Raw genomic sequence first — 26,219 nt, 5'->3', positions numbered from 1 at the left:
GAGCAATTTCTCCAAATGTAGAATTACATTTTTCCCATGGTGGCAGTAAATAAAACAAGAGCTCATATTAATATTACCAAGTGCCATAGTATGCATATTTTACCTGATTCATTTTAAAAATGATAACTGGTGCTGAGTGGCAGCTGCTAATGAGTGTCCCGCAAATTTCCAAATGTTTGCAGTGCCACTACACAGAACTACAATCTAGGACTCGGGAAAGGGAATTATTCATGGGACATGGCTTCTTAGGTAACATGCAGAGCCCATTCATCATTTCCACCCTGCACAGATCCTACTAATAGGGTTCCAAAAATGACAACTTTTCCAGCAATCCAACAGGTTAACCATGGAAATTATATTATTATGTTTGCTGTACTAGTATGGGACCTGTTATTCAGAATGCTCAGGACCTTGAGTTTTATTTCTGTAAGATGGATGATCATACATTAAGGGGCAGATTTATCAAGGGTCGAAGGGAATTCGAGGGAATTTGAGGGAATTTTCGAAGTAAAAAAATTCGAAATTTCGAAGTAATTTTTTTGGATACTTCGACCATCGAATAGGATACTACGACTTTGCATTCGATTCGAAGTTGTAACGGTTGGCACCCTAAAGTCAGAACCGATGACAAGCACCCTGGACTCAGCTTGTGCTTCTGCCTGTAGCAGCCGCCTTTGGCCTCGGGAGGAGCCTTCAGCTACTCAGATGCCGCCAGGTCTTAAAACGAGAGGTGCAAGGCGAAGGGTTCTGACCAAGCAAAGGGGCACACTGGTATGCAAAGTCTTTGGGCAGAAGGTCGCAGAACAAGACGTAAGACAGGATCGTAGTCAGATCAGGCCGGGTTGAGGCAGGCAGAGTACAAACGAAGTCAGGCAGGCAAGGGTCAAAACCAGGAAGTCAATCAGAGGGTTAAGCAGAATCGGAGTCGGTAATCAGGCAAGGGGTCAGGATACAGAATGTAGAATCGTCAAAATCCAGGCAGGGGTCAAAACAGGTAATCAGAATCAGGTTCAAAACAGAATAGCAACAGCTAACAGCGCCAGGAAGCAAGTCCTATAACGGGCAGTGTGGAAATGAAAAATGTACCTTTAAGTACATCCAGCGCCAGCGCACCTGGGCCTATAATTAAGGAAGAGGCGCCCCCCCCCCACTAGACCACCAGGTACAGCTTTTATTACAGAAGTAAAATCGTTCGAATATTCGACCATTCGATAATCGAAGTACTGTCTCTTTAAAAAAACTTCGACTTCAATACTTTGCCAAATTAAACCTGCCGAAGTGCTATGTTAGCCTATGGGGACCTTCTAGAGAAGTTTCTTGAAGTTGAAGAAAAATCGTTCGATTGATGGATGAAATCCTTCGAAACGTTTGATTCGAAGGATTTGATCGTTCGATCGAGCGATTTTACTTCGACCGCAAAACAGTCAAATTCAGTGAATAAAACTTCGCCCTCAATATTCAAAGTTAAGGTAAAGCCATTGGATGGTTAAATTTCTAAGTATTTATCACTTCGAAATTCGACCCCCCTAAATCTATTTTTCTCAACTAAATTGTAAGGCAACAATATTCTAAAATAGGGCAAAAAAGCTTAAAGGGATACTGTCATGGGAAAAAATTTTTTTTTCAAAATGCATCAGTTAATAGTGCTACTCCAGCAGAATTCTGCACTGAAATCCATTTCTCAAAAGAGCAAACAGATTTTTTTATATTCAATTTTGAAATCTGACATGGGGCTAGACATTTTGTCAATTTCCCAGCTGCCCCATGTCATGTGACTTGTGCTCTGATAAACTTCAATCACTCTTTACTGCTGTACTGCAAGTTGGAGTGATATCACCCCCTCCCTTTACCCCCCCAGCAGCCAAACAAAAGAACAATGGGAAGGTAACCAGATAACAGCTCCCTAACACAAGATAACAGCTGCCTGGTAGATCTAAGAACAACACTCAATAGTAAAAACCCATGTCCCACTGGGACACATTCAGTTACATTGAGAAGGAAAAACAGCAGCCTGCCAGAAAGCATTTCTCTCCTGAAGTGCAGGCACAAGTCACATGACATGGGGCAGCTGGGAAATTGACAAAATGTCTAGCCCCATGTCAGATTTCAAAATTGAATATAAAAAAATCTGTTTGCTCTTTTGAGAAATGGATTTCAGTGCAGAATTCTGCTGGAGTAGCACTATTAACTGATGCATTTTGAAAAAAAATTTTTTTCCCATGACAGTATCCCTTTAAGAAAAAAAATCTAGCTAATAAACACTCACACTGGATGAAAATAAGGAAAAGAAAAGAGCCAAAAGCAGTCACAATTTATTGTTAAGCTAGAATTAATAAACATTGTTTAATAGGGATAAAGCAAGTAGAATTTTAAAAAATCAACGCTAAAAAGAAATTTTCAAGGCTGTTTTTTTTAAACATCTTTTAAAACATTATTACTCAGAAACCCTTTTGTCAAAATCCGTTAGCGAAGAGATAATAAAACCCCTGGATTTGTGTATATCCCTTTCAACAGAACAAATCCGTTTGTTTGTTTTATTTTACATATAACTGGCCTTGAGAAGAATCTAATCCTTCGCTTCTCTTGGCCATCGTAACTGATAGTTCTGCCAGATATTTGTTTAAGAGTCTGATGAATGTAAGTACAAATGCAAGAGATTAATCACTCTTTTTCTACCAGAGAGTTTCTTATCCAAAGAGTCCAGCAGTCACATTCATCAAACGTCTTCCCCTGATATTGTATCCATCTACCTGAAGCCTTCTGCTATTAGAGGTCAGTGTTGACCGTCTGCACATTGGTTGTAGATCTGATACTCTGGGAGGATGGACCTTGCTTGAAGCTGGCCTGCTCCACCCAAGCTTCACGATAGGGCAAGAGAACAGGCTGTAGGGCATTATCCTGTGCTGTAGAGATTCTTTGACACATGCTGAGCAGAGATTTCAGCTCCAAACGAAAACTCTCATTCAGCCAGCAGTAGATGAATGGGTTATAGCAAGTACTGCTCATAGCAAACCAATGCAAAGCAAAATACAAGGCATTTTTAGTTTTAATGCCCAAGCTGGATATGAGAACCACATAACAATTCAACGGAAACCAACAAACTGCAAACACAACCACCACCAGGACCAGCATCTTAATGCTCTTTTTCTTGTTTTTGCGATGCGTAATATACTGCTCGGTGGTGATGTCTCCTATTGCATTTCTCATCCACAACTTCTTGGCCAGGCGGCTGTATGCAATGGTGATGATGAGCAGTGGCAACAGATAAAGAAGTAAGAATGTAGAGAGATCCAGATATTTCCAATAAAGTTCAGACGGTTCAGGAAAATCTGGAATGCACAGGCTCCGCACTTTATTTTCTCTGAAATAAGGAGAGTATAAATATAGTCAAAACATTATTATCCCTGATGGCATTCTCCTGCAACTATAATGTTTATGTAAGATATCATTTAATTGGGGCTTCTTCTCACTGTTGAATGTAGGATAATGAAGCTGATTTTTGAGTCCCATTCCAATTTTACTTATTAAGCTGCAGTGTTGGATACCAGGGAATGTCCTGGTGGGCTGCAATCCACACCAACACATCCCACATTTCTAATATAGAGATGTGTAATATACTGTACATACAATTTAGTACATTCAAAATGTAATGGTGCATAAAGTAAACCCAAGATGTTCTCTGATGGAACCTTGGAGTTCCAGACGCACAGAGTGTTAAACTGTTACTGGTTTCTTATAATTCTGGTGGTTATCATACCTTGAGACTTGTACCACCTTATAGACCAGTAAAACACCAAACCACTGACAGTACACTAAGAGGTACAAGGAACCAGCCCACTACTGTTAACCTAAAAGAGGTCAACTAGTCATCGCTCTGTTGGGATTTAAAGTTCTAAATGTTGAAATACAGTAAGTAAACAGTCCTCATGTTATATGCCTGATTTGTTCACCTGTATTAACCATGATGTCAGTGGTGAATTTTGCCACCTGGGACACAGAATACAGTTTCCTGCTTCTTACTGAATCATTTTATGTTTTCCTGTATTATTTTTGTTTTTCGTCTTTTAGCTATATCCAATACAGCCACAGTTACACAATAGATTCTGGTTGGTGCCTAAATCAACTATAAAGAGGAGCAAAGCCTGAATAATTGCAACAACAGTAATAGTTATATCCTTCCTCAGGCAGCAGATTGCTCCACGCATATACCTTTTGGTTGGCGATATGGGGCTGATCTAATTTGTTTGGCCCCAGGGCCAATGACTAGATAACAATCATAGGGATTCAGGATTTTTAAAACTGCCCATTGATATCTGCAGATTTTCAGAGGCCTGTCTGGGGGCCCTAATATAAGCAGATAACCTACCAACTCAAGGGTTTCCACTTGTATATTGTAGCTTGAAAACAAATTCATGTGAAATATTAGAGCAAGCTAAACCCGTGCACTGGCACATGCTACAAGGTGTTGAGAAACATGTATATGTTCATTACATAGTGGTGTTTATGGGTTTGCTGCTGCTGAAGGTAGCATTTTAGATGAATCCCTCTCCTTGCTTACCTGGAACACACAAACCAAGGCTAAGGGGGCAGGAATCCCTAGTACAGGTATGGGATCCATTATCCAGAAACACATTATCAAGAAACCTCTGAATTATGGCAAGGCCATATCCCATAGACTAAATTTTATACAAATAATCCAAATTTTTACAAATTATTTCCTTGTTCTCTGCAATAGCAAAGCAGTACCTTGTAACTGATCACAACTAAGATATAAATAATCCTCATTGGAAGCAAAACCAGCCTATTGGGTTTATTTAATGTTTACATGATTTTCTAGTAGACTTAAAGAAAATTAAAGAAAGATCCGTTATCTGGAAAATAACAGCATTTGGGGAAAAAGGTCCCATGCCTATATAGAGAGCACAAATGTGATTTCTACACTAGAAGAGACAGAATTCCAGTTACAAATTCTGCTCTTTTGAGGGGTGGCTTTGTGATACCCCTTCTAAATTGGTGTCTGAGGCAAGGTGTCTTGCAAGTATCTTTGTGAATAGTGTCTCAAACACAACTTTAGCTTTTTACACTTGTATTTTTTGAATTTTACCACCAATAAAAGGAACACCTAAAAAAAAGTTCCAAGATGCCCTCTCTCTAGGTCTGCTTCCCCTATAGTTACTCCACTAACTGTGGCACTGACCTTACAGTAGTAGAGACATACATTGCCTACAGTTACAACAACCACTGGCATTTCATTTTTAAATAAGTTTGTAGCAGTTGCAGGTAATGCTAATAATACGGACATTAATGTGTTTCTCATGTTTACACTGGTGGCAGTGCCTGGACTGTGTACCCAATAGGGGATTTGGCATCTATAGAAGAACAATAAATCCTCCTCACAATAATTTCAAGTTGAGAAGGCCAAACCCATTGGTTAGAATTGTAATCATTGACCCATCTCTGCAATAACATTTTGAGATCAATCAGCCAAGTCTCCCTTTTGCGTTTTGTCATTGTTCATTGCTCTATATATATTTCTTACCTTCGAAAACAACTTTTAGAAAGAAAAACAAAGTGGCCCTTAATTAAATGGCTTGAGTCCAAGCAAGTGTTGCTGGGATACAATCTCCCATAACTCAACATAATGTATTCTACAGTGATTTGTCTGCCAAATAAAATCACTGTCACAGAACATTATGATCCACTCCTCATAAGCACAGCAATGTACAGCTGAAAGAGGGAAACACTTTAAAACAATAACAGGCTGCAGACCAGAGATGAAAGATTGTTCCCTGTTTATATGCTATAAGATTTTTTTGACACAGGGAGTGCCTTTCAATTGCATAGAAATTACTTTTGAGAGTGAAGATTTGATAGCATTTTACTGCACTGTTGTGCTTAATACAGGCAATGTCATCAGAGTTTTTGTGCTACCATTTCTCTGGCTGTGGCCATGTCTGTGAACCCCTTTTATCAACCATTTGGTGCTTGCTTCTTAAAGGGCATGTGAAGTCTAAAATAGAATACGGCTAGAAATGCTGTATTTTGTATACTAAATATAAACATGAACTTGCTGCACCACAAGCCTAATCAAACAAATAATTTATGCTTTCAAAGTTGGCTACAGGGGGTCACCATCTTGTAACTTTGTTAAACATCTTTGCAAGACTAAGACTGTGCACATGCTCAGTGTGGTCTGGGCTGCTTAGGGATCGTCATAAACAAAGCTGCTTGAGTTCTGCATTGCTGGGAAGTAAGGCGGGGGCTCCCCCTGCTGTCTATAAGTATGATTGTTTCCCTGCTCAGCAGTTAGGGACCATCTGACAATTCCTATCCACAGCAGTAAATGAAGGGAGAATTTCACTGCATACAGTCAGGTTTCTTATAACGGTACACATTTTTTAATTAGAGGAGATAGGTTTCTTTTTCATTAAAGAAAGTAATAATGGGACTTTACTTTTTTTTGCCTTTACATGCCCTTTAATAGAGAATTATGACATTGGGCTTTAGAACTATAGTTCAAAATATAAAATTGCACACATTCAGGGGGTTATTTACTAAACTTTTTTTCAATTTTTTTGTGGAAAAAAAACCTTAGTTTGTGAGATTTATTATACCCTGATGCTGCAAAAAGCCTAAATCCGTAAAATCTGTCATCTCAGACCGAGGTCATATATAAGTCAATGGTAGATGTTCCTATCCCAATTTGAAGATTTTGTGCTTTGGGCTGGGTTTAGCCCATTAATCCAATAAATTTATAGTTTTCAGACAAAAACTCAAAAAAAAAAAAAAGTGATACGGGAAAAAAGCCTGACAAAAATTGTACGATTCATGTCTTCACTCGATTTTATCGGGTTTTTTCCAGATCTGTTTGAGTTATTTTATTAATAAATAAGGCAAAATCAGGCATGGGAGTTTGGTCGAGTGAATTTTATGATTATAAGAATCCTGTCACAGAGATAATAACCTTCTTCCCTTACCCTTAGTTTTCCCTGAGTGTCATGTTTACAGTTACGTAAGGGTTTATTATACAGCCAATATGTTTTCAGACTGGATCTTCAAATCTATTATATAACCCTGCATCCAGTCATAAGAATTACCACAATCACCAAACATCTAGTAAGTGATAAACCGTACTGTTTTTTTAATATTTGAATTGCTCTTCTTCTGCATTCTGCTCTGCTTCTGCATTCCATTACAAACCTATTTAGATTGTAAGCTCTATAAGCCAGGGGCTTTCTTCCTACTGTGTCTTTTGCTACAGGGCAGCTATATATGCATGTCTTTATATGTATACAGGTATGGGACCTGTTATCCAGAATGCTCAAGACCAGGGGGCAAATTCACGAAAGCACGAAGCGGCTAAAGCTTTGCCGATTTACTAACGGGTGCTGGCGTAAATTCGCTAGCGAAGTGGACCTACTCTAGTGCTACTTCTCACCCTTACAGCAGGTGAAGTTGCGCTATGGCGAAGGGACGTAACTACGCTAATTCAATAACTTGCGCATTTTACTGAACGTAAACCAGACTTGCCTTCGCCACCTCAGACCAGGCGAAGTGCAATAGAGTAGACAGGGCTTGCTTAAAAAAAATTGAAATTTCTTCTAAGTCCCAAAAAACGCTGGCGTCTTTTACTTTTTTAAGGGTGATAGGCTGAAAAAGATCATACATTTTTTTGGGGGCACCCTCCTTCCCCCCTACATTTACTTACATATGGCACCTAAACTATACAGTGGGCATATCTATAGGGCAAAATATTTTATTTTATAAAGCTAGCGTAACTTCACTTTGCTTGATGAAGTAACGCTAGAACAACTTCGCTACCTTTCGCCTCCCTGAGCGCAACTTCAGATTTTAGTGAATAATCGGCGCCCTGACGAAACTTCATCTGGCGAAGTGCGGCGAAGCCAACACTGGCAGAGGTAAGTAAGTAAGTAAATTTGTAATTAGGTAAATAAATTTGCCCCCTGGGGTTTTCCATATAAAGGAGAAGGAAAGTGTTCTTGCACTTGGGGGTGCCAAATGTTAGGCACCCACAAGTGATTGGATAGACGTACCTGAAACCCCAGGCCTGTGCTTAAAACTTCACCGGCCCAGGGTTCTTCAAGCGAGCACCATGAAGCGATCCTCTTCCGTCTTACTCTTTCTTCACGCTGTGCATGCGCAGTAGAGGGAAAAGCTGAACTTTATCTAAAAAGTCGGCAATTTCGTTCTAGTGGCTGCGCATGCGAAATTTGAAGAAAGAAGAAGCCGGAAGAGGATCGCTCCATGGTCTTCTCTGGAATAACCCCGGGACGGCGCAGTTTTCTGCTGATAGGAGCACCGGCCCGGGGGTTTCAGGTAAGTCAATACAATCATCTGGGGGTGCCTAACATTTGGCAGCCCAAAGTGCAAAAAGACTTTCCTTCTCCTATAAGGGATCTATTTAAACCTAACAGGATTGTTTTGTTCTCCTATAAGGATTAATTATATCTTAGATGGGATCAAGTACAAGGCATTGTTTTATTATTACAGGGAAAAAAAACGGAGTGTATGGGAGATGGCCCGTAATTTGTAGTTTTCTGGATAATGATGTTTCCGGATATTGGATCCCATCCCATCATTTAATAACGATGTTTGCCTTCCTGAGTGCACTTTTCTGTTATTGTACAGAGCTGCGTATGCTAGTAGCACTTCAGAAAAAATGTTATATATGTATATGTATATATATATATATATATATATATATATATATATATATATATATATATATATACATACATATATATATATATGCATAATGATTGGAAGGAGTAAAAGAGTAAAAAAAGAAACTGTGTCCAATATAAGGAAAGAAAAGCTTGGTCAGTGGGGATACTTGTGAAAGATAACTTGTTTTAATTAATATGATACCGCATCTTAGCTGGGACTAATTCCTACTTGAATAAGACACGAGCAGTGTCTTAATGGATTATGAGTGCTCAAAAAGGATTCTTTAAATCATTACATTTAATTGGTTGCCTGACAAACTAAGGAACTATGACAAAAAAACAACAACTATAATGCGTCACATAACAGTGCACAACACATGTATTACAGTAAGTCCTACACAAAATCCAGAGAAATAACATGTGTTTTGCAAATTGTCTGCTCTTTACTAAAATGGGCACTAATGTGATGTATTGTATATTGTCACATCATGTGCAAGTCTTTGTGTGCCCTTTTAATTACATTGGAAATTCTGGGGGGAAAATGTTGTAGTTAAAAAAACAAGGCCATTCTCACTTATCCCCAAACCAAATAAAGACATGTACAACATTTAGAACTATCATCCTTTTTCAGTTCTGAACATGAACATTAAAATTGTAAGATCCAGACTTAACACTTACATGCCCAAACTGATCCTCCCTGATCAATCAGGGTTTATCCCTGGTACACAGACAAAAGTAAGATGATTGGTCAGTATTATACAGGACACTAATGCCTCTAACTGAAAGGTCACACTGGGAAATTCGGGGAGATTTAGTCGCCCGGTGACTAATCGCCTCATCTTTGGGGCGACAAATCTCCCAGAACTGCTTCCCCCTGTCTTCCGGCTGCTAGAATGAAAAATCGCCTGTGGCATGTCACTCGCGGCACTTCGTTTTCTGAAGTTGCCTGAAGTTGTGGACGACTTCAAACAATGAAGTGCCGCGAGTGCCATGCCGCAGTCGATTTTTCATTCTAGCAGGAGGGAGACAGGGGGAAACAGTTCGGGGAAATTAGTCGCCCCAAAGAAGAGGCTTTTATTCGCCGAGGCGACTAAATCTCCCCAAATCTCCCAGTGTGACCTTACCCTTAGTCTCCTTTGCTACTTTTGGTGTATACACATAGACTCAGAGGAATATCTGCCACTTGATATCTTCTGTTATCATTTTGCATACAATGATAACCTATAAAATGCGATAAAATGTTTTTCAAAATAAACCAAGACAAGTTGCTTCCAAAACTTTGCAACATTGCACTGTTAATATGTTTATATGCAAATAAGCGAGAAAACACCATCAAATCTGCCCACAGTTGCTGCTGCTCGGTCCACACACAATTAGAGAAAGACCTCTTATTCAGAAAACCCCAGGTCTCAAACATTCTGGAAATATTTCAGCATTTTTAGTATGATATTAATGCACTGAGCACAATTTAAATGCTTCTTTGTAACGGCTTTCAGTGACCTTGACATTTATATCTGATGTGGGCGAGTTCTCAGAGCAGCATAATAACGGTACATATATTTTGCAGATAAGACAGAAACCTCTCTCAGCCTCAGAGTTCCTCAGCAAGGGTTCAGTTTAAAATACATGGTTTTCATAAAAGAAAAATTTTTGTGATAAGGATTTTGAGACTTTTAGACTTTTTAAATGAAGAATGTCTAGCCCTTAATTATTGATTTAGGAGATTAAAGACATCAAAAAAGCCCAGTAACCATGGCAAATGAGGGAGATCACTAGCACATATTATAAAAGAGGAGCTATATTTGCAGATTATTGAATTATTCTTTTAAACCCTCTTACACACAAATCAGCACTTGCCAGAATAAAAGATACCACAGACGGCAAGTTCTTTTCTCCTGCAAGACAAATGAGCAGTATCTAGATAGGGAGTTAAAATGTGTATAAATGACCAAGCACCCTGTTCTAGCAGGCACCCAGCTCAACCAGTTATCAGGAGCACATCTATTTTTCAACTCTAAATGCCTTTCTATATATATATATAATAAGTATCTTGAATTTAAGAAAACAGAATCTACAGGTCTCAATGGACTATAAATTAGAGTATATATATATATATATATATATATATATATATATATATATATATATATATATATATATATTGTTTCTTACACACCCAGAAGCAAGACTTGCAGACTCTCATCAGCAAATGTATAGTCATATGTGTAACATTTACTAGCTCTTTAATTAGAGAAAGTATTTCTGTTAGAAGGAGTGCAATAGAGTGGGACAGTCATCTCTTGCCCCATGCCATGGATATTGACACGCTTATGTGGCCCTTGTCCATGGGGACCCCATAGGACTAGCAATACAATCATCTTGATTTTGGCAACCTACCAAGCATTATCTTATATAGGATCTGTTATTTGGAAACCCGTCATCTTGAAAACTCTGAATTACAGAACGACCATCTCCCATATAGTCTCTATAGACAAAACCCAGTGCAGATCACCATATTTTCAAATTGTACAAGGGATCTGACGATTTTCAGTGGGAGACTGTCACCAGCTTTGTCAGACATAAACTTTCATACGATTGATGTAGGGGCAGAACATCGGCTGATCTGTTCTTTTACTACTTTATTAGATCTGAAAGATTAGTGGCAGGTCGGGAAATTGGGACGTCCGATCGTTAGTCCAATATCGCAGGTAAATCTGCACATCTGTGGCCAGCTTAACTGCTAGTTGATCCAGAGGAAGGCAAAAAACCCCATCTGAAGCCTCTCCAATTTGCCTCAGAGGGGGAAAATATTCCTTCCTGGCTCCAAAATGGCAATGGGACCAGTCCCTGGATCAACTTGTACTATGAGCTATCTCCCATAATCCTGTATTCCCTCACTTGCTAAACACCATCCAACCCCTTCTTAAAGCTATCTAATGTATCAGCGTGTACAACTGATTCAGGGAGAGAATTCCACATCTTCACAGCTCTCACCAGGACCGCCATCAGAAATCGCAGGACCCTGTACAACAAATTTCCTGGGCCCCCTGGGCTGCACCCACCGCAAGCCCCACCTACAGGTCTGCCCTCCCCACCACACAGTAAAAAAAACAAAAAAATATTGGTGGCTAGGGTTCCCACATGTTAATAAAAAATAAAAAGATATTGGTGGTCAGGGCCCCCCATAAAAAAACATTTGTGGCCAGGGCACCCCCATTAATAAATATTGGTGGCTAGGACCCCACATGAGAAAAAAAAATTGGTGGCCAATCAAGTCTGACGTGGCCAGGGCCCCCTACAACTCTCCCCTGAACTGATTTAGCACATTTGCCTTTTCTGTATCTGTTACAACCATACTGGTACCGTTATTTAAAGGAGCAACACTGTTAACCCGCATCTTTTACTATTAATATACTTAAAAAACTTTTTCAGGTTAGTCTTAGTCCGCTATGCACTCTTCATTTCCTTTCTTTGCCTTCCGGATTGCTGTTTTAGATCATTTATTATAGTGTTTATATTCATTAAATGCAGCTTCTGTCCTCAAAGACTTATAGTTTTTAAATGCCTTTCTTTTCTTTCCTATTAACTTCTTTATTTCTATATTAAGCCACTTCGTGCTTCTACATTTACTCCTTAAGGGAATAAATTGAGAACAGTAACAATGTTATATAATTTTAAATGACAACAATTTTTGTTCTGGGTTTTTAGCTGAAAACATAATGCCCCAATCAATGCTCTGAAGGGCAGCTCTCAAGACAAGACACTAAAATTAGTTTTTCTGAAATTTATGGTTTTTGTTGCCCCAGTGTATATTTATTTTTTGCACCAGACATTAAACAATATAACATTATGGTCACTATTACCCAGGGGTCCAATGACTTGCACATTTGCTATAAGTTGTGAGTCATTTGAGATCACTAGATCCAGAATAGCATTTTTTCTGGTAGGCTCCTTAACAACCTGTGCCATAAAATTGTCATGCAAAGTTTATAAACTTGTTCCCATTAACTTATCTGGCAGTACTGTTGCTCCAGTCAATATCTGGGTAATTAAAATCCTCCATTTTCATTACTTTACCCAAACTAGCAATTTACATCAGGAGCTTAGCCTCCACTTCCTCACTTATATTAGGGGGTCTATAGCATACTCCTACAATTAATTTGCAACTTTTACAATTGGTGAAAAACTCTACCCATAAGACTTCTACCCCCTCATTTTTCAACATAGCCTTCTCCTTTATATAAGCTTTAAAATCCTGCCTAACAAACAGACATACCCCTCCTCCTTTTCTATTGCCTTTGTCCCTCCGAAACAAAGCATAGCCACTGATATTTACTGCCCAGTCATGTGATTCATTCAGCCATGTTTTGGCCACACCAATCACATCATATTTTCCCTCCAGCTCCAGCACATCCAGCTCTCCCATTTTACCAGTCAGACTCCTTGCATTTGCAAACATACATTTAATACTGGCACTCTTGATTGTCAGAGCTTGGTTGTTTACAACAAAGATGATTCCATGGTGCACATCTATTCCATTTATGAGACAGAATCATACATGGGCTATTGTGGCCCAGGCTTTGTTTCAACTGTGCCCAATATAAATGTATGTTTTATTCAATGCAATACAGCAGCAAGGCGCTTATTTTACTGTGTAGACAATAGATCTCCTAGTTTTCCAAGCACACAGTCAATTTGCTCACAAACAGATGCATGCAGACATAAGAAAGACGACAGAATATATAATTACAGAGACAGAATCAAGCCCAATTAGCACTGTTTGTGGTGAGTGGAAAGTTTATTTGATGCAGGGATTGGCTTTGTGATAAATCCAGTGTTTATCCCAAAATGCACGACACACTGCGGCAAACGGGATGTTCATTTTAGGCTAAATTTGCTTTTAGTGACGCAAGCGGTTTGGCACCTGGATAAATAAACTAAGGAAAATAATTAGTGATACATAAGAGCAAATGACTGCCCAACCTCACCTGTAATTGTACTGGAATAGCTTCTGATATATGGCATGCGGCAGTGAGAAACATGTCGCCATAACCCAGATAAAAGAGATGCACAAGACTCCCTTACTGAGCGACATCCTTGGCTTCAGTGGGTTCAGGATAACCTGAAAAAAAAAAATAGCAGAGTCACTGATGATCTGGCAATGTCTCTCTATATGTATATAATAGAGATTACTAATCCAATTTTCCAGCTCTGGCTCTGTGCATGCACGAAAGCCTACTTCAGATTGCTTTTATACTTATGTATATCATTCAAGTTCTGTGTAAGAGAGAGAAAAAAAATAATGGTGCTTTTAAAAAAATCCTCTCTTCCCCCCTCAAAAAAAAAAAATGGATTCAGTTATAGAAAGAAATGAAACTGACTTCATGGACAAAAGATGTAGCACAGATTTGGGAACATTTTCACTGCTGGTGAAACCAGAAATGTAGTTGTCAAATTGTCCAGGGAATAAAAGTTTGCTTTGTCCTAACTGACGCTGGTAATAAATCAATACTGTTGCTATGAAGCATCCTTAGAATAAATTACTATAATTAAATAATGCATTGTCACATTTATAAAGGCATAATAAGCCTTATTAAAATGGCAATTTTGTACAAGCTAAATAAATATATAATGTGTGTCTGGCATCTCCTTGATTTATATAGCAGCCCTATCCCCATCCCAAGCCCACTTGCTTCTTTAACAATAAACCATTTGCAATTAATTAATTAAAATTGATGTATTAGAATGTTTAATGAATTGCAGTTTTATTAATTTGACCGTATAATATAATTTAGCACAGAGCACTTTGGTGATCTTCATATAGATAAGCACAGGCACTTTAGAGGTTTTTAGTTAATTATTGGCAGCAGTGTAAACTCTTTTAAGTGATTCTAGAATACAAAGACATACAGGGTTTTACTTTTCTTTTCTCTTTTTAAATTAATAAAATAAACCATGCTGTCATATTTTTTTCTGTAGAAATGTGGTCTCCATTACTGCCGCCAACAACTCTGCTTGGAGCACCTCTGTTGTACAGCCAACACCTCCAGGAGTAGAGATCATTAACTCTCCCTTTTTTTAACCTTATTTTATTTGTTTTATGAGGTTTAATAAAGTTAATTTAACCCCTATATTGTGTCATTTTGTTACTACTTTACTATTGCTACTATTATTTTTATATATAAGAAAATATACACAAGCTATTCATAAGTAATAAGCAGTTTATTAAGTAGTTACTCTATATACATTGCAAGCTTTCATCAACTTATCCCATGGTGAAATGTATTTTTTCATCATGAAAGGGTGAAAGAATTTGTCCTATAAGTCATCAACATTGTGCTATTGTTTCATATCCTCAGTGGGCCCCATAGCAAATTAATTTTAGGGCCTGATCATATGCAAAGGTTGTCCTGTTTTACCAATATATGTTGAAATTGTTCTTTATTTTGGCCTCATTGGCCCTCTGCTTCCTCTGTAGTTTAGGCCCTGTTAGTTAACTTTTTTGTTCTGCAGCTCTCCAGGAAATTCAGGAGCTATATGGTTGCTAGGGTCTAGTTTAACTTAGCAACCAGGCAGTGGTACTAGAGACTAGAAAATGAATAGGAGAGGGGCTTTTTAGGAAGATAAGAACTAATATGCAACAATATCAATAAAATTGTAGCCTTACAGAGCAAAAGATTTTTGAAAACTGTAAGGATGTAGAAGAGAAAGGCATATAATAAATAAACTGGAAGAAATAAACAATGACGTTAACTTAAAGGTTTACCACCACTTTATTCCCTCTTATCATGTGATACAAGGTGCCACTTTTGTGTAGGCTGAATGTTAGAACCAGAAATGATGGTATTTGTTCTGAGCATGTCAGAATGACTGAGCGAGTGTAAAGGAAAACATGTGCAAGACAGAAATGCAATGTAGGCATCTCAGCCAATATATATTGAAATAAATGCGTGTTCTTTACTCGCACATCCTTGTTAAATCAGTCAGCATCCTTGATTCACGCATGGATCAATAGCCATGAATCACTGCTAATTGCTGAAACAAATTCCGTGTTGGGAATAAAGTGCGTGATGTATTATAGTTTTTCCTGGAAAGAATAGAGACGGGGGAAACAAGATGTAGCATGAGAACTGTAAACAAGATTCTGCTTTTCTTTTCTTTGTTGGGGATTTCTAATGAAATAATAACTGGGGAATTACAATGCAGTAATGGCTGGATCCATTAAAGGGCAAGTTATAACAAAAAATATTATTGTGGTCATTCAATTACCATACCGCAGTGTGTAAAGGGCAGGAATACAGTGTTCTTTACCCACTATGCAGTGGTTCCCCCCCCTTATTTCAGCATCATTGTGGTCGCCATCAGGGGCGCTCCGCCAATGAGGCGAGTTGAGGCCTCAGGCGGCAGCGCCCCCCTGGGTTGCCAGGGGTGGCAAAAATGCCGCTCCTGGTAACTAAGAGCCGAATTTACGGTTTTAAAACCTGAAATTCTGCTCTTCTAGTGCAGAGAACGTAATTGCGCTCTCTGCACTAGCGACGTGGGGGGCGGCAAAAACTAAGGACGCCTCGGCCGGCAAATTTGGTAGCATCGCCCATGGTTGACAGGGGCATTTGCATCTGCTGTGTGCGACTTATTCTTTCAGTGCAACTGTCCTGCAGTGATTGATGCATGCCGCTAATAGAACCCTGGAGCTAACAATAGGTTCAGAGTTGGCAGTAGCTTTAATGAATGGGATACACATTTTCACTGACTGCAGACAATTTAGCAGCCCCAGCTGCACTAAATTACCCCCAGGGTCGGACCGGAGCATGGAGCAAAACAAGGGCCCTCCTTGCAGTCCACAGGGGCCCCCTCTCAACTTTAAGACTCACAGCTCCTGTATGCTCATACACAAACGAGACACGAATGCACAAAAGATGTGCCATGCACAAAAGACACGCCATGCTTAAAAGACACGCCATGCACACTTGCGCATGTCGCAGCGGTGGTAGTCCATGAGGCCCGGAGCTTACTGAGTTTTTTCCAGGTGTCCCGCTGGCCAGTCCAAATACTGATTACCCATTTTGTTTGACAAAAGAAAATGTCATTCTCATACCTCCCAACTGTCCCGTTTTTAGCGGGACAGTCCCGCTTTGACAGCTCAACCCGCAGTCCCGGATTTGTACTGATATTTCCCGAGTTTCTCTTTGATCTGCTGCACTGAACAGCTAGAAAAAGATACAACGTTTCTAACTTAATTGGCTCTTCACAGAGAGCACACAAAAACAAATTTGGGAAAGTTAGTCCGTTAGGTACTTATTTCGTGCCGATCTCCTTACAGTCTCTTCACTATCCATGAAATATCCAAAACATAGACAAAGATCAGCGCCTGTGGCAATAGAAATTAGAAACGAATATGGTGTAATACGTTCGGTTTTGTTGGCACCACCCAGTGTTCAGATAAATTACTACAAGTGTGCCCACTTTACACTGTTGAAAATCACATAGGTATTCACATTCAAGGTTTTACAACTGTGTTGGTAAAAAAACGTTTCAGTGTTTTATCCCAAAACACCTCCACCAGATGGCCAAAGTGCTTTGGTGTAGCCTGTATCAAAGATCCTTGAACAGATTTTTCTTCCAGTGTACGTAAGCCTCCTGACTCCAATATGGAAACAAAATCCAAAATAGTGTAATAGAATTTAATAAAAACATTTATTTAAAAACAATTGCACTCACATTTGTATCCTTTGAATTGAGTGGCATAAAGTCCTGCCGGCTTTCTTGGGTTCACCTCGTGGTGTTGCCGTCAGTCCTGTGCAACGTCTCTGACAGCAACACCACAAGGTGAACCCAAGAAAGCCGGCAGGATCACCTCTTTGGAACAATATACTGCCAAGTTCTGAACTTTATGCGACTCAATTCAAAGAATACAAATGTGAGTGCAATTGTTTTTAAATAATTGTTTTTATTAAATAGTATTACACTATTTTGGATTTTATTTCCATATTGGAGTCACCAAAACCACCGGTGTGTAAGTAGGCCCTTTGGCCATCTGGTGGAGGTGCTTTGGGATAAAACACCGAAACTTTTTTTACCAACACAGTTGTAAAACTTTGAATGTGAATACCTATGTGATTTCCAACGGTGTGAAGTGGGCACCCTTGTAGTAATTTATCTGAACACTAGGTGGTGCCAACAAAACCAAACGTATTACACCATATAAGTTTCTAATTTCTATTGCCACAGGCGCTGATCTTTGTTTGTATTTTGGATATCTTCACAGAGAGCCCAGAACACATACTTAAGATACTTTGGTAACAGTTTTAGATAAGAACGAAGACTCACAGCTTAAAGGGCAATTCACCTTCATTAGCAAAACTGTAATAACATAAAAACCATAGAAATGTGTTCAGACTTTCATTACCTACCAAATTTTGTAAAATGGACATGGTAATTAGGGGGGTGTGACCACAAAAACAGGCGTGGTCAAAAAATGTTGTCACGCTACAAGCGCCAAATCTTTTTGTCCCTGTTTCTATTTCCAAAATGTTGGGAGGTATGCATTCTAAGCACATTTTCAATATACATTAAAGGAAAAACAAAGGATACCTTATATCTTGGGCCAGCAGAAAACTGCACTGGGCTACGTCTGAGTGAATACCACGAAACAATTGTCTTCTTGCACTTTTGTCTTCCAGGGGTATCAGGAAGTCACTATGGGGTGCTCCTGTTTGGCACCACCTGTTATTTAACCTTTCCTTCTCCTTCAACTACAGTTCTTCAATGAGTTAAGTTATTTGTAATTATAACTGCTTTCTGACTAGTGCCTGTCTGTTTCTTTCTATTCTCTGCCCTGGTGGTTGTGACTTTTAGGCTAGGGCCATACCATATGGATCTCAGTCTGCGTAGAAACACAGGCTGAGAATCCACTCTCCTGCTGCTCCTCTGCTCTGCCAGCACCTGGAAACATTACCTCCACTCAAGTGCAGGCAGAGGCAGGTGAGCTGCGCCAATGAGGTGAGTTGAGAAACTTGCCTCAGGGGGCAGACCCCCACTAGGTACCACTCCCGGTACTTTAAGAGCCAAATCTCCTGTTTTCAAACCGGAACTTCGGCTCTTGTAGCACAGAGAGCCCAACTATGCTCTCTGCGTTAGCATCCTGGCCCTCTCCGCCGCCTTCGTGGACCCCCCCAGACCCCCTCTGGCGCAAAAATGTGAGCGTACGGGGGGAGGGGCGGTATCAACTGCAAGCTGTCTCAGGCGACAGAGGGGCCAGGATCACCCCTGGGCAGAGGCTGTGGATTTCTGCGTAAAATGCAAAATATCACCTTTTGGAACCAAAAACTTCCCATCTGCCTGCACCTGAGTGAGGGGAAATGTTTCTGGGTGCCAACAGAGGAGCAGCAGGGAGCAGATTCTTGGCTTGAGTTTCTCTGCAGGCTGAGATCTGTATGGTGTGGCCCTAGCCTAATAGCAGAAGCCAGAACCACCAGGGCAAAGGAATAGAAAAAATAGAAAAGAGCAAACAGACACTGCTTTTAGTTGCTTCAATGGAGTTATGTGATAAAAAAGTGCAAAGTTTACCCATGTCTAGCAACCCCTTGCAGGTTGCCACCTGGCATGTTGCCACCTGGCTGGTATTTTACCGGCCTGGCAGGTAAAAATTATGGTTGATCCCAATGTTATTGATGGGAAAAAAGAGAAATATATATATTATATCCAATGCAATGAGTGAAACTGGGCTGCTTCGTGTAGCCAAAAAATTCATGAAACCACAGGAAAATCTGCTTAAATGCATTGGTCAATGGGAAGGCAAAAATTTAATTGTGCTTAAGACTTTTTGGGGGGCTAATCTGGATGGTGCACCAGGTTATGCACAGCCGTCCAGCTCCCTCCAACACTTGCCGGACAATACCTCTAATTTGTCAATCGTAACACAGAGGTGCTGTTTTGACACAGGAATGACCAAAGCATCAATTTTGACACAATAGTGACAGGCTACAATTTTCTGGGGGATGGGGATTGGAGAAACAGACCACTTGGAGAAATTCTAGCATGGAGTCACAAAAACATAGCCACTGGCTGTTTCAGGTAAAACAAAACTGCACATCCTTACTGACCAATAGGGTCGCCACGTGGCAGTATTTTACCAGCCTAGCCGGTAAAAATTAGGGTTGATTCCAATGTTATTAATAGGGAAAAAAGAAAAAAAAATATATAAAAATATATATAGGCCTGTATTTTTTTTCCAGAAAAGGTGGCAACCCTACTGACCAATAAAGAATACCTTCAGATTGGTTTCTATGGGTCACTAGACCAGCAGCAAACTATGCACCTTTTATTACACTACACCCTAAGTCACAGGTAGATGTTGATTCCATTGATACCTGGTGACGGTCCAGTGCAATGGCAGTAAGAGTGAGAGTAGATACGTGTAATGAGCAGTACTGCACAAAACGACTGATGTGACACATGTCTTTTCCAAACACCCAGGTGCTGTTTACAAACCGAACCTAAAAGGAGACAAGGGAAAGATAATTATACTCTTGCCGCTCATCTACCTCCTGTTATGGCTCCACAGTCATTTTATAATTAGAAAACATCAATCAGTGACAATAACGTCATATTCTAACACAAGGAGATACAAATTTCTGTAGACTGAAATAATGACACAGAACCCGAGACACGATGTGAATCTCCTAAGAGGTCCCTGCAATAAATACAAGGCCTTGCTTTATACACAGTTCCTCCAGACATGGCACTGTTTCAGCTAAAATATGGCTTTTCCTCTTCTATAAATAACATTTAAAAAAATATATCATAGTTCAACTGTTTGTACAAGTGGGTGATTATATGAACCTGTTGCCATAGCAGCAAAGAGAGGGCCATAATCAAAACCTTCCACAGGTGGTAACAGGGAAACTGGACACCATATTATCTGTATTGCAGTATCAGACCTTTTTTTACTTTCTTATCAGGACTTACGTTTGTATATTTACGGAATTGGAGATACAGTGATCTGGAGACATAAAGCTTGACCTACAGTTCTCTAGGTGAACCAATAATAAAATAATAATAATAATAAAAAGACTGTTGTACCTCTTGTTTTTTTAATATAAAAGAATCATGCTTGACACATCAAAGACCCCAATTATGTGCTGGAGGCATCATAAAACTACTCATATAGTAGTATGTTCTCAACTACTTCCTCCTTAGCACTGAGCTAGGGCTACCTGACTTTATGAGTTCCTTGTAGAATGTTGTAAATAATTTTGCAATTGGTCTGGACTTATGGTTTTTAAATAAATTAACTCTTTGTTCTGCACATCGTCACTTTGGAACTGTAATAGCTATGCGGTAGTGCCAAGGGTTCTGTTTACCCTACCTACCTCTTTGTTTTGATATTTATTTTGGTTGTGATATCTTCTTCCCCGCAAAAATCACGAAACATCAAAAAATTAGCGATACGCGAATTTGGACACCGGTGACTATCTTGACGCCAGCGGCAATTTGATGCGCGCCTATTTTGTCCAATTGTATTAAAGTGAATGGACGCTCGTTAAATTTAACACCGGAGTCAACTTTGTGTCTGGCATCAAAATAGTCGCAACAGTTTTGTGAATTTATTCGCCGGTGCCAAAAATTCATGTCTGGCGAGTAAATTCGCCCATCACTAGTCAAAGGGTTTATATGTTGCTACTGGAGCCATATAACTAATTTCTGTGTGCAAGAAACTTTCTCAACTGGATGTGGGCAAGCTAGGGCTTTTAACGCCGCATCTTATCAGTTGGGAGGTGAGCTGTGGGTGCTGGTATCACAAACCAGTATTAAAGAACACTAGCAGCCTGAGGAGGGAGATGAAGACGGAAGCAGCTTGGGACAGTTAACAGAGCAGACTGGTGTGAAGATGGGAGCAGGAGCCATCAGATGACCAGAAAGAAACTAAGATGAGCCTGGTGGTAACAATGTAGACTTATATAATAAGTGTCGTAACAAGCCATTGATTTACTACTCAATTTATAATCATCTTACTATACACTCATCAGTGTGGATTGCTCAAAAGAACCAAAACCTGAGTAAGAGGGGTGAGGTATATTATTATAATTATTATTATTAATATATCATAATCATACACTTGCACTTCCTTATTGTGGTTTCCTGCCTCCCATTCCGAATCGAGTGCAGTTATTAACGCAGAGGAATCTTGGAGCTACAACCACCTATGGAGCAGTTGGTAGCTCCTGGGTTCCTTTAGTGCAATGCAGCAATGGAAGCAGCACACTTGTGCCTAAAGAATAGAGAGCACACATTTGAAAATATTCAGCACAATTGTGAATTCCAATTTGTGGCAACTGCAATTGGGTTCATTTTGAGGCATCAGCTACAATTGTGCCAGGTTCAACGCACCCCTGCAACTGCTGCATTATGGTAAGAAAATATGCCAATTCTGCTGTAAATTGCACTTTGCTTAATGCACTTGCACTAAATGACCCCTAATGAGATGATATCTGTAAGCAGCCCAAAAAGCAACAATAAAAATAAAAACGTAGCCTCACAGAGCATGATTATTTGTTGCCGGGGGCAGGGACCCAGACAATTGGATAGAATCTGAATTTTCATATGGAAAGCAGCAGAATAGGAAGTAACAAATAAAATATCTACTGAATTGGCCAATAAATAATATATTAAAGGGTAAACTTCTCCATTTTAATACTTAAATATCAAGCTGTCCAGTGGCTCTAAAAGATTTACAATTTCATACAGATGGAATGAAATACTATAAAGTCTACTAGCCTGTGAAAAGAAAAGTAACTAAAACTGCTTAAATTTAACCTAGAAAGCCCTGTATTATGTGTCTGACAGAGCACCATGTTCATGCATAGGAAGCTATGTTATATGCAGAAAACTTCTATTTACAAAGTTAAAGGAGATGCTCTCAAAGTTCTCACCAGAGTGAACGGTGTGTTGAGCAGGGTGATCATGATGTCCGAAACGGCGAGATTCACAATGAAAAGGCTCGTGGCTGAGTGCATCCTTTTGTTCTTCATGACCACGTGGCACACCAACATGTTTCCAAACAGGGACATCACAATAATGACAGAGTAAGCCACAATCAGCAGAGCCTTGACAGTGGGTTTCTGTGCATCGGACTCATATTTAGCCAGCTCCGCAAACCGCTCCCACTCTCCAATTCGACTATCTGTGAAGTTGAACGACGTCCTGTTCATGATCTGAAACTTGGCCATAAGTGTGCCAAAAGAAGAGTTAAAGTTGAGCTCCCGCCATGCTTTTGGGAGCCCTGAGATGTCCTGTAAGGGTCGAAGTAAAGTCTGGATCATAGCTTCTCTAAATGTACCAAGCAGCAATACAACTAGTCCTTAGCTTGTGTGTTATTAACTTGTTTTTATATGTCTTATATCTAATAAGTGCTTAACAAGAAATCACGTCTCTTCATTCAACAGTGGTCAGACCAAAGATCAATGTAAACAGCCGCCTCTTGAGCTGATGTTTAAAGACCTTTCTTTCTTCTTTCTTGGAGGAACTCCATTCTGAATTCTAAGCATTTCAAGCTGCTTCTTGGCCTGTAAATCCCTTTGATTCAGGTTTCACCCATGTGCATGCTAGTTACATTTCACTATCTTCCATGGAAAATTGTCTCTGTGTTCCATTCATGTATGGGGATTTGTCTGCGCTTCCAGAAGAGGTCATATGACATGATAAGTATGTGTTGTTTTCTCACTTCACTTAGATTACCTCGATTTTCATCTCAGAATAAATTGATTCTTGGTTGTCTCTGTCATTGTATATTTTGATTAATGCCTGTTTCATGTACCTCCATTCCTCTGTCCATCACCTGTCAAGTACAGGGAAACATTATTAAGATGGGCTCAACAAAACAGGTCCATTTGTGAAGCTCATAATGGTTTGCTGTACATATGCTCACACTTCCATAAACCCCCTCTATTTCTTGTGTCTTGTGGTGTGAAAATAATCTAATTGAATGCACCAGTGATTAAGCAGCAAATAAGCTAAGATCAAGATTCATAATTCCCGGCAACGACATATGCTCATACGCATGCATATAAATTCTCAGAGATGTTATTTGCATTAACTTAAATTAAGAACGACATGTCCCCATACTTTACTGTCTGTTTAAATGAAGCCTTCACTTTCACATATTTGATTCTTTGTGATTTATGAGTATATTTCTGTATTTCTCCAGTTTGGAATTTAAAACTTTTACCGGGTTGTTTGGTTCCCAGTTATTTTTGCAACTAAGCATGGATTTAAATGTCAGACTGTAAGTGAAATAATGGGATGGGGCTGAAAATAAAGAGAACCAAGGTGAGGAAGTAAATAATAAGAATAAGTTAAAAGAAATGTAATAATAATCTAGTTACAGAATTAATTTGTTTTCTTTTTGCATGACATCGCAGACAGAGAGAGGCAGAACACACAGGTAGGAAGGGGTACTTTTGGGACGGCTTCTCTTTGAATTTTGATTGGTCTTCCTTGGAGCTTATGGTGGCAGGCAACTCATATCTCTTTTAAAGTGGAGCTGCTGGCTGTTACAATCACACCAAGCTTACTATTGCAGTTCCTTCCCTCAGAGGCTCATTGTGCCCCCATGTACCCGGGCAATGACCTGCCTAACATAACCAAAAGGTTCAAATGTTAATCTTTTTGCCAGTTATCCATGACAGTGACCGGGACTTTTCCCGGTGGGCCCTGACTTAAGTGGCCCTTTGCCCTTTATGGAAGCACGAAGCATTAACTCCAAATTCTGCTTTTGTTAATTCCCAGCAGTGAGAAAGATAGGAAGGCAAATGTATTGCCACAGATAAGCAGGAGAACCAAGGAGACTATTAATTATATAGAGTTGTCATGGGGAGTTTCTCAGAAACAATTTGCACAGTGCCAATTGAAGCATAAGAGATAATAGATTACTCAAACAACCATATAATCTGGGCTGTAAACTGCATGGGATAGAGGTTTTCTGCCTGCACATTGTCTGTCTATGCTACCCTCTGCTGTCTGTCTGTCTGTCTCCACTGCATTGCCCTGTGCTCTTAAACAGATTGTACTTTCAATAATGCAAAAAAAAAAACAGGATAGCACAGCTGCCCAAATAGAATTAGTCCTGAATGTGGCTTTTTTGGAAGCACCCACTCTGGTTGCTGTGTTATCTCTGTAAATATAATGTTTCTCATACATCCAGTTGGTGAAAACAGTGCCTTCTAGTCTATATTTATCAGTTACATTTGCACAAATTCTCAAACATGGGGATACCAGGGTTTTTCTCCATTGGAAATTTTTTTTTAGGGCTCTGGCTGGTGGGCCCTTGATATGAGGTTCTAGTGTGAACCCTTTGTGTCCCAGTCCAACACTGAAGCATTATGTGTTAGTGGCAATGTCTATGACCAAAAGCAACAAAGCAGTGTGCCCCACAGGAGAAAAATAATTGTAGCAGAAATAAAAAGTATTGGGGACTTTGGGCAGTTAATGTGGGACAGGTGGCGTGGTTTTGAGAGCTACAATACATCAGGTCTACTGTAATGGCCTGCTCATAAAAAACTGCCTCTGACACATCTCTTTAAATAAAGTCTAAATTACATTGAGACAGGGGTAAAGCAAAAAGAGCCGTGTTTGGGTGTGCAGTACTGCATTCTACAGGGGTGGCACATGGGCAAGACATTTGCAGGTTCCCTTAGGCTTTTATGAGCTGTACCTAGTTTAAACCTGCCATGGGCACATGTGCAAAAGCTCTATGTATGAGCCATAAGTGCTCCAGAGCTTGTACACTGTGGTATTTTGTTAAAATACACTGAAATATGAGAAACATCTCTTCTTATAAAGGAGTTAAAAAGATAGAACCAGTTTTAGGGTAAGATAGGGAGGGCTTTTGCTCTGGATCCCTGTATCAGATGGACCCTAGGGTACAAAACAGAATAGTACAAAAAACAAAAGGGGTCATTTACGAAGCCCCTGGACAAAAATACAATAAGAGCCACAAGACCATGATCCACAGTGTTGGCAGACGCAAGCCAGCCCTGCCTGTGATAGGGCAAGTGGGAAGTGCAGGGCCCCATTTCGGCCTGCATCTACCATTAAGTAGGGCACCTACATGCCTCTCACCACCTGCACCTCATGAGCTGCAGAATTTATGGGGCAGTCAAGGGACCTGAGAAATTTTATCACTTTTCACCCTACTAAACAAATCTTAAGTAATTCCTACAATGTATAGTTTATAATTTAAGATAGATATTTTTACTATATGCACATAATAGCCCTTTCAGATATTGCCTCAAGCCTATTATTAGTTCCCATATACTGTACAAGCTAATATAAAGGGTGTAGGAAGCAAATGGTTCATTTCTATTTGGTATGCATTGTATTCTTGCTTCTGACTCAGGAACACTTGACCTACCATAAATAAGATCTAAGAATATACACAGAGAATATCTAGCAGCCCTATAAATCATATCTACTGTACATTTAGAAATAACCTTTTTGCCTGTTTTAGACATTCCTGTAATGATTCAGGTCTAT

General features: G+C 39.6%; 1 protein-coding gene across 4 annotated transcripts in view; it reads right to left on the bottom strand.

The window, feature by feature from the left end:
• Positions 1-2,301: 2,301 nt before the first annotated feature.
• Positions 2,302-26,219, bottom strand: part of LOC108704522 (probable G-protein coupled receptor 83) — a 36,204-nt gene continuing 12,286 nt past the window's right edge. For all 4 annotated transcript variants that reach the window (XM_041572635.1, XM_018241102.2, XM_041572637.1 and 1 more), the window contains exons 2-5: positions 22,619-23,523; positions 20,057-20,182; positions 13,676-13,809; positions 2,302-3,361 (exon numbers count right to left, since the gene is read on the bottom strand). In XM_041572635.1, the coding sequence (XP_041428569.1) occupies positions 2,767-3,361; positions 13,676-13,809; positions 20,057-20,182; positions 22,619-23,008 (1,245 nt within the window). In that variant the 5' untranslated portion in view covers positions 23,009-23,523 and the 3' untranslated portion in view covers positions 2,302-2,766. The remainder of the gene's footprint in view (positions 3,362-13,675; positions 13,810-20,056; positions 20,183-22,618; positions 23,524-26,219) is intronic.

The sequence above is a fragment of the Xenopus laevis genome, chromosome 8L (assembly GCF_017654675.1).
Source record: "Xenopus laevis strain J_2021 chromosome 8L, Xenopus_laevis_v10.1, whole genome shotgun sequence".
Lineage (NCBI taxonomy): Eukaryota > Metazoa > Chordata > Amphibia > Anura > Pipidae > Xenopus > Xenopus laevis.
This window is presented reverse-complemented; position numbering and strand designations above follow the sequence as displayed.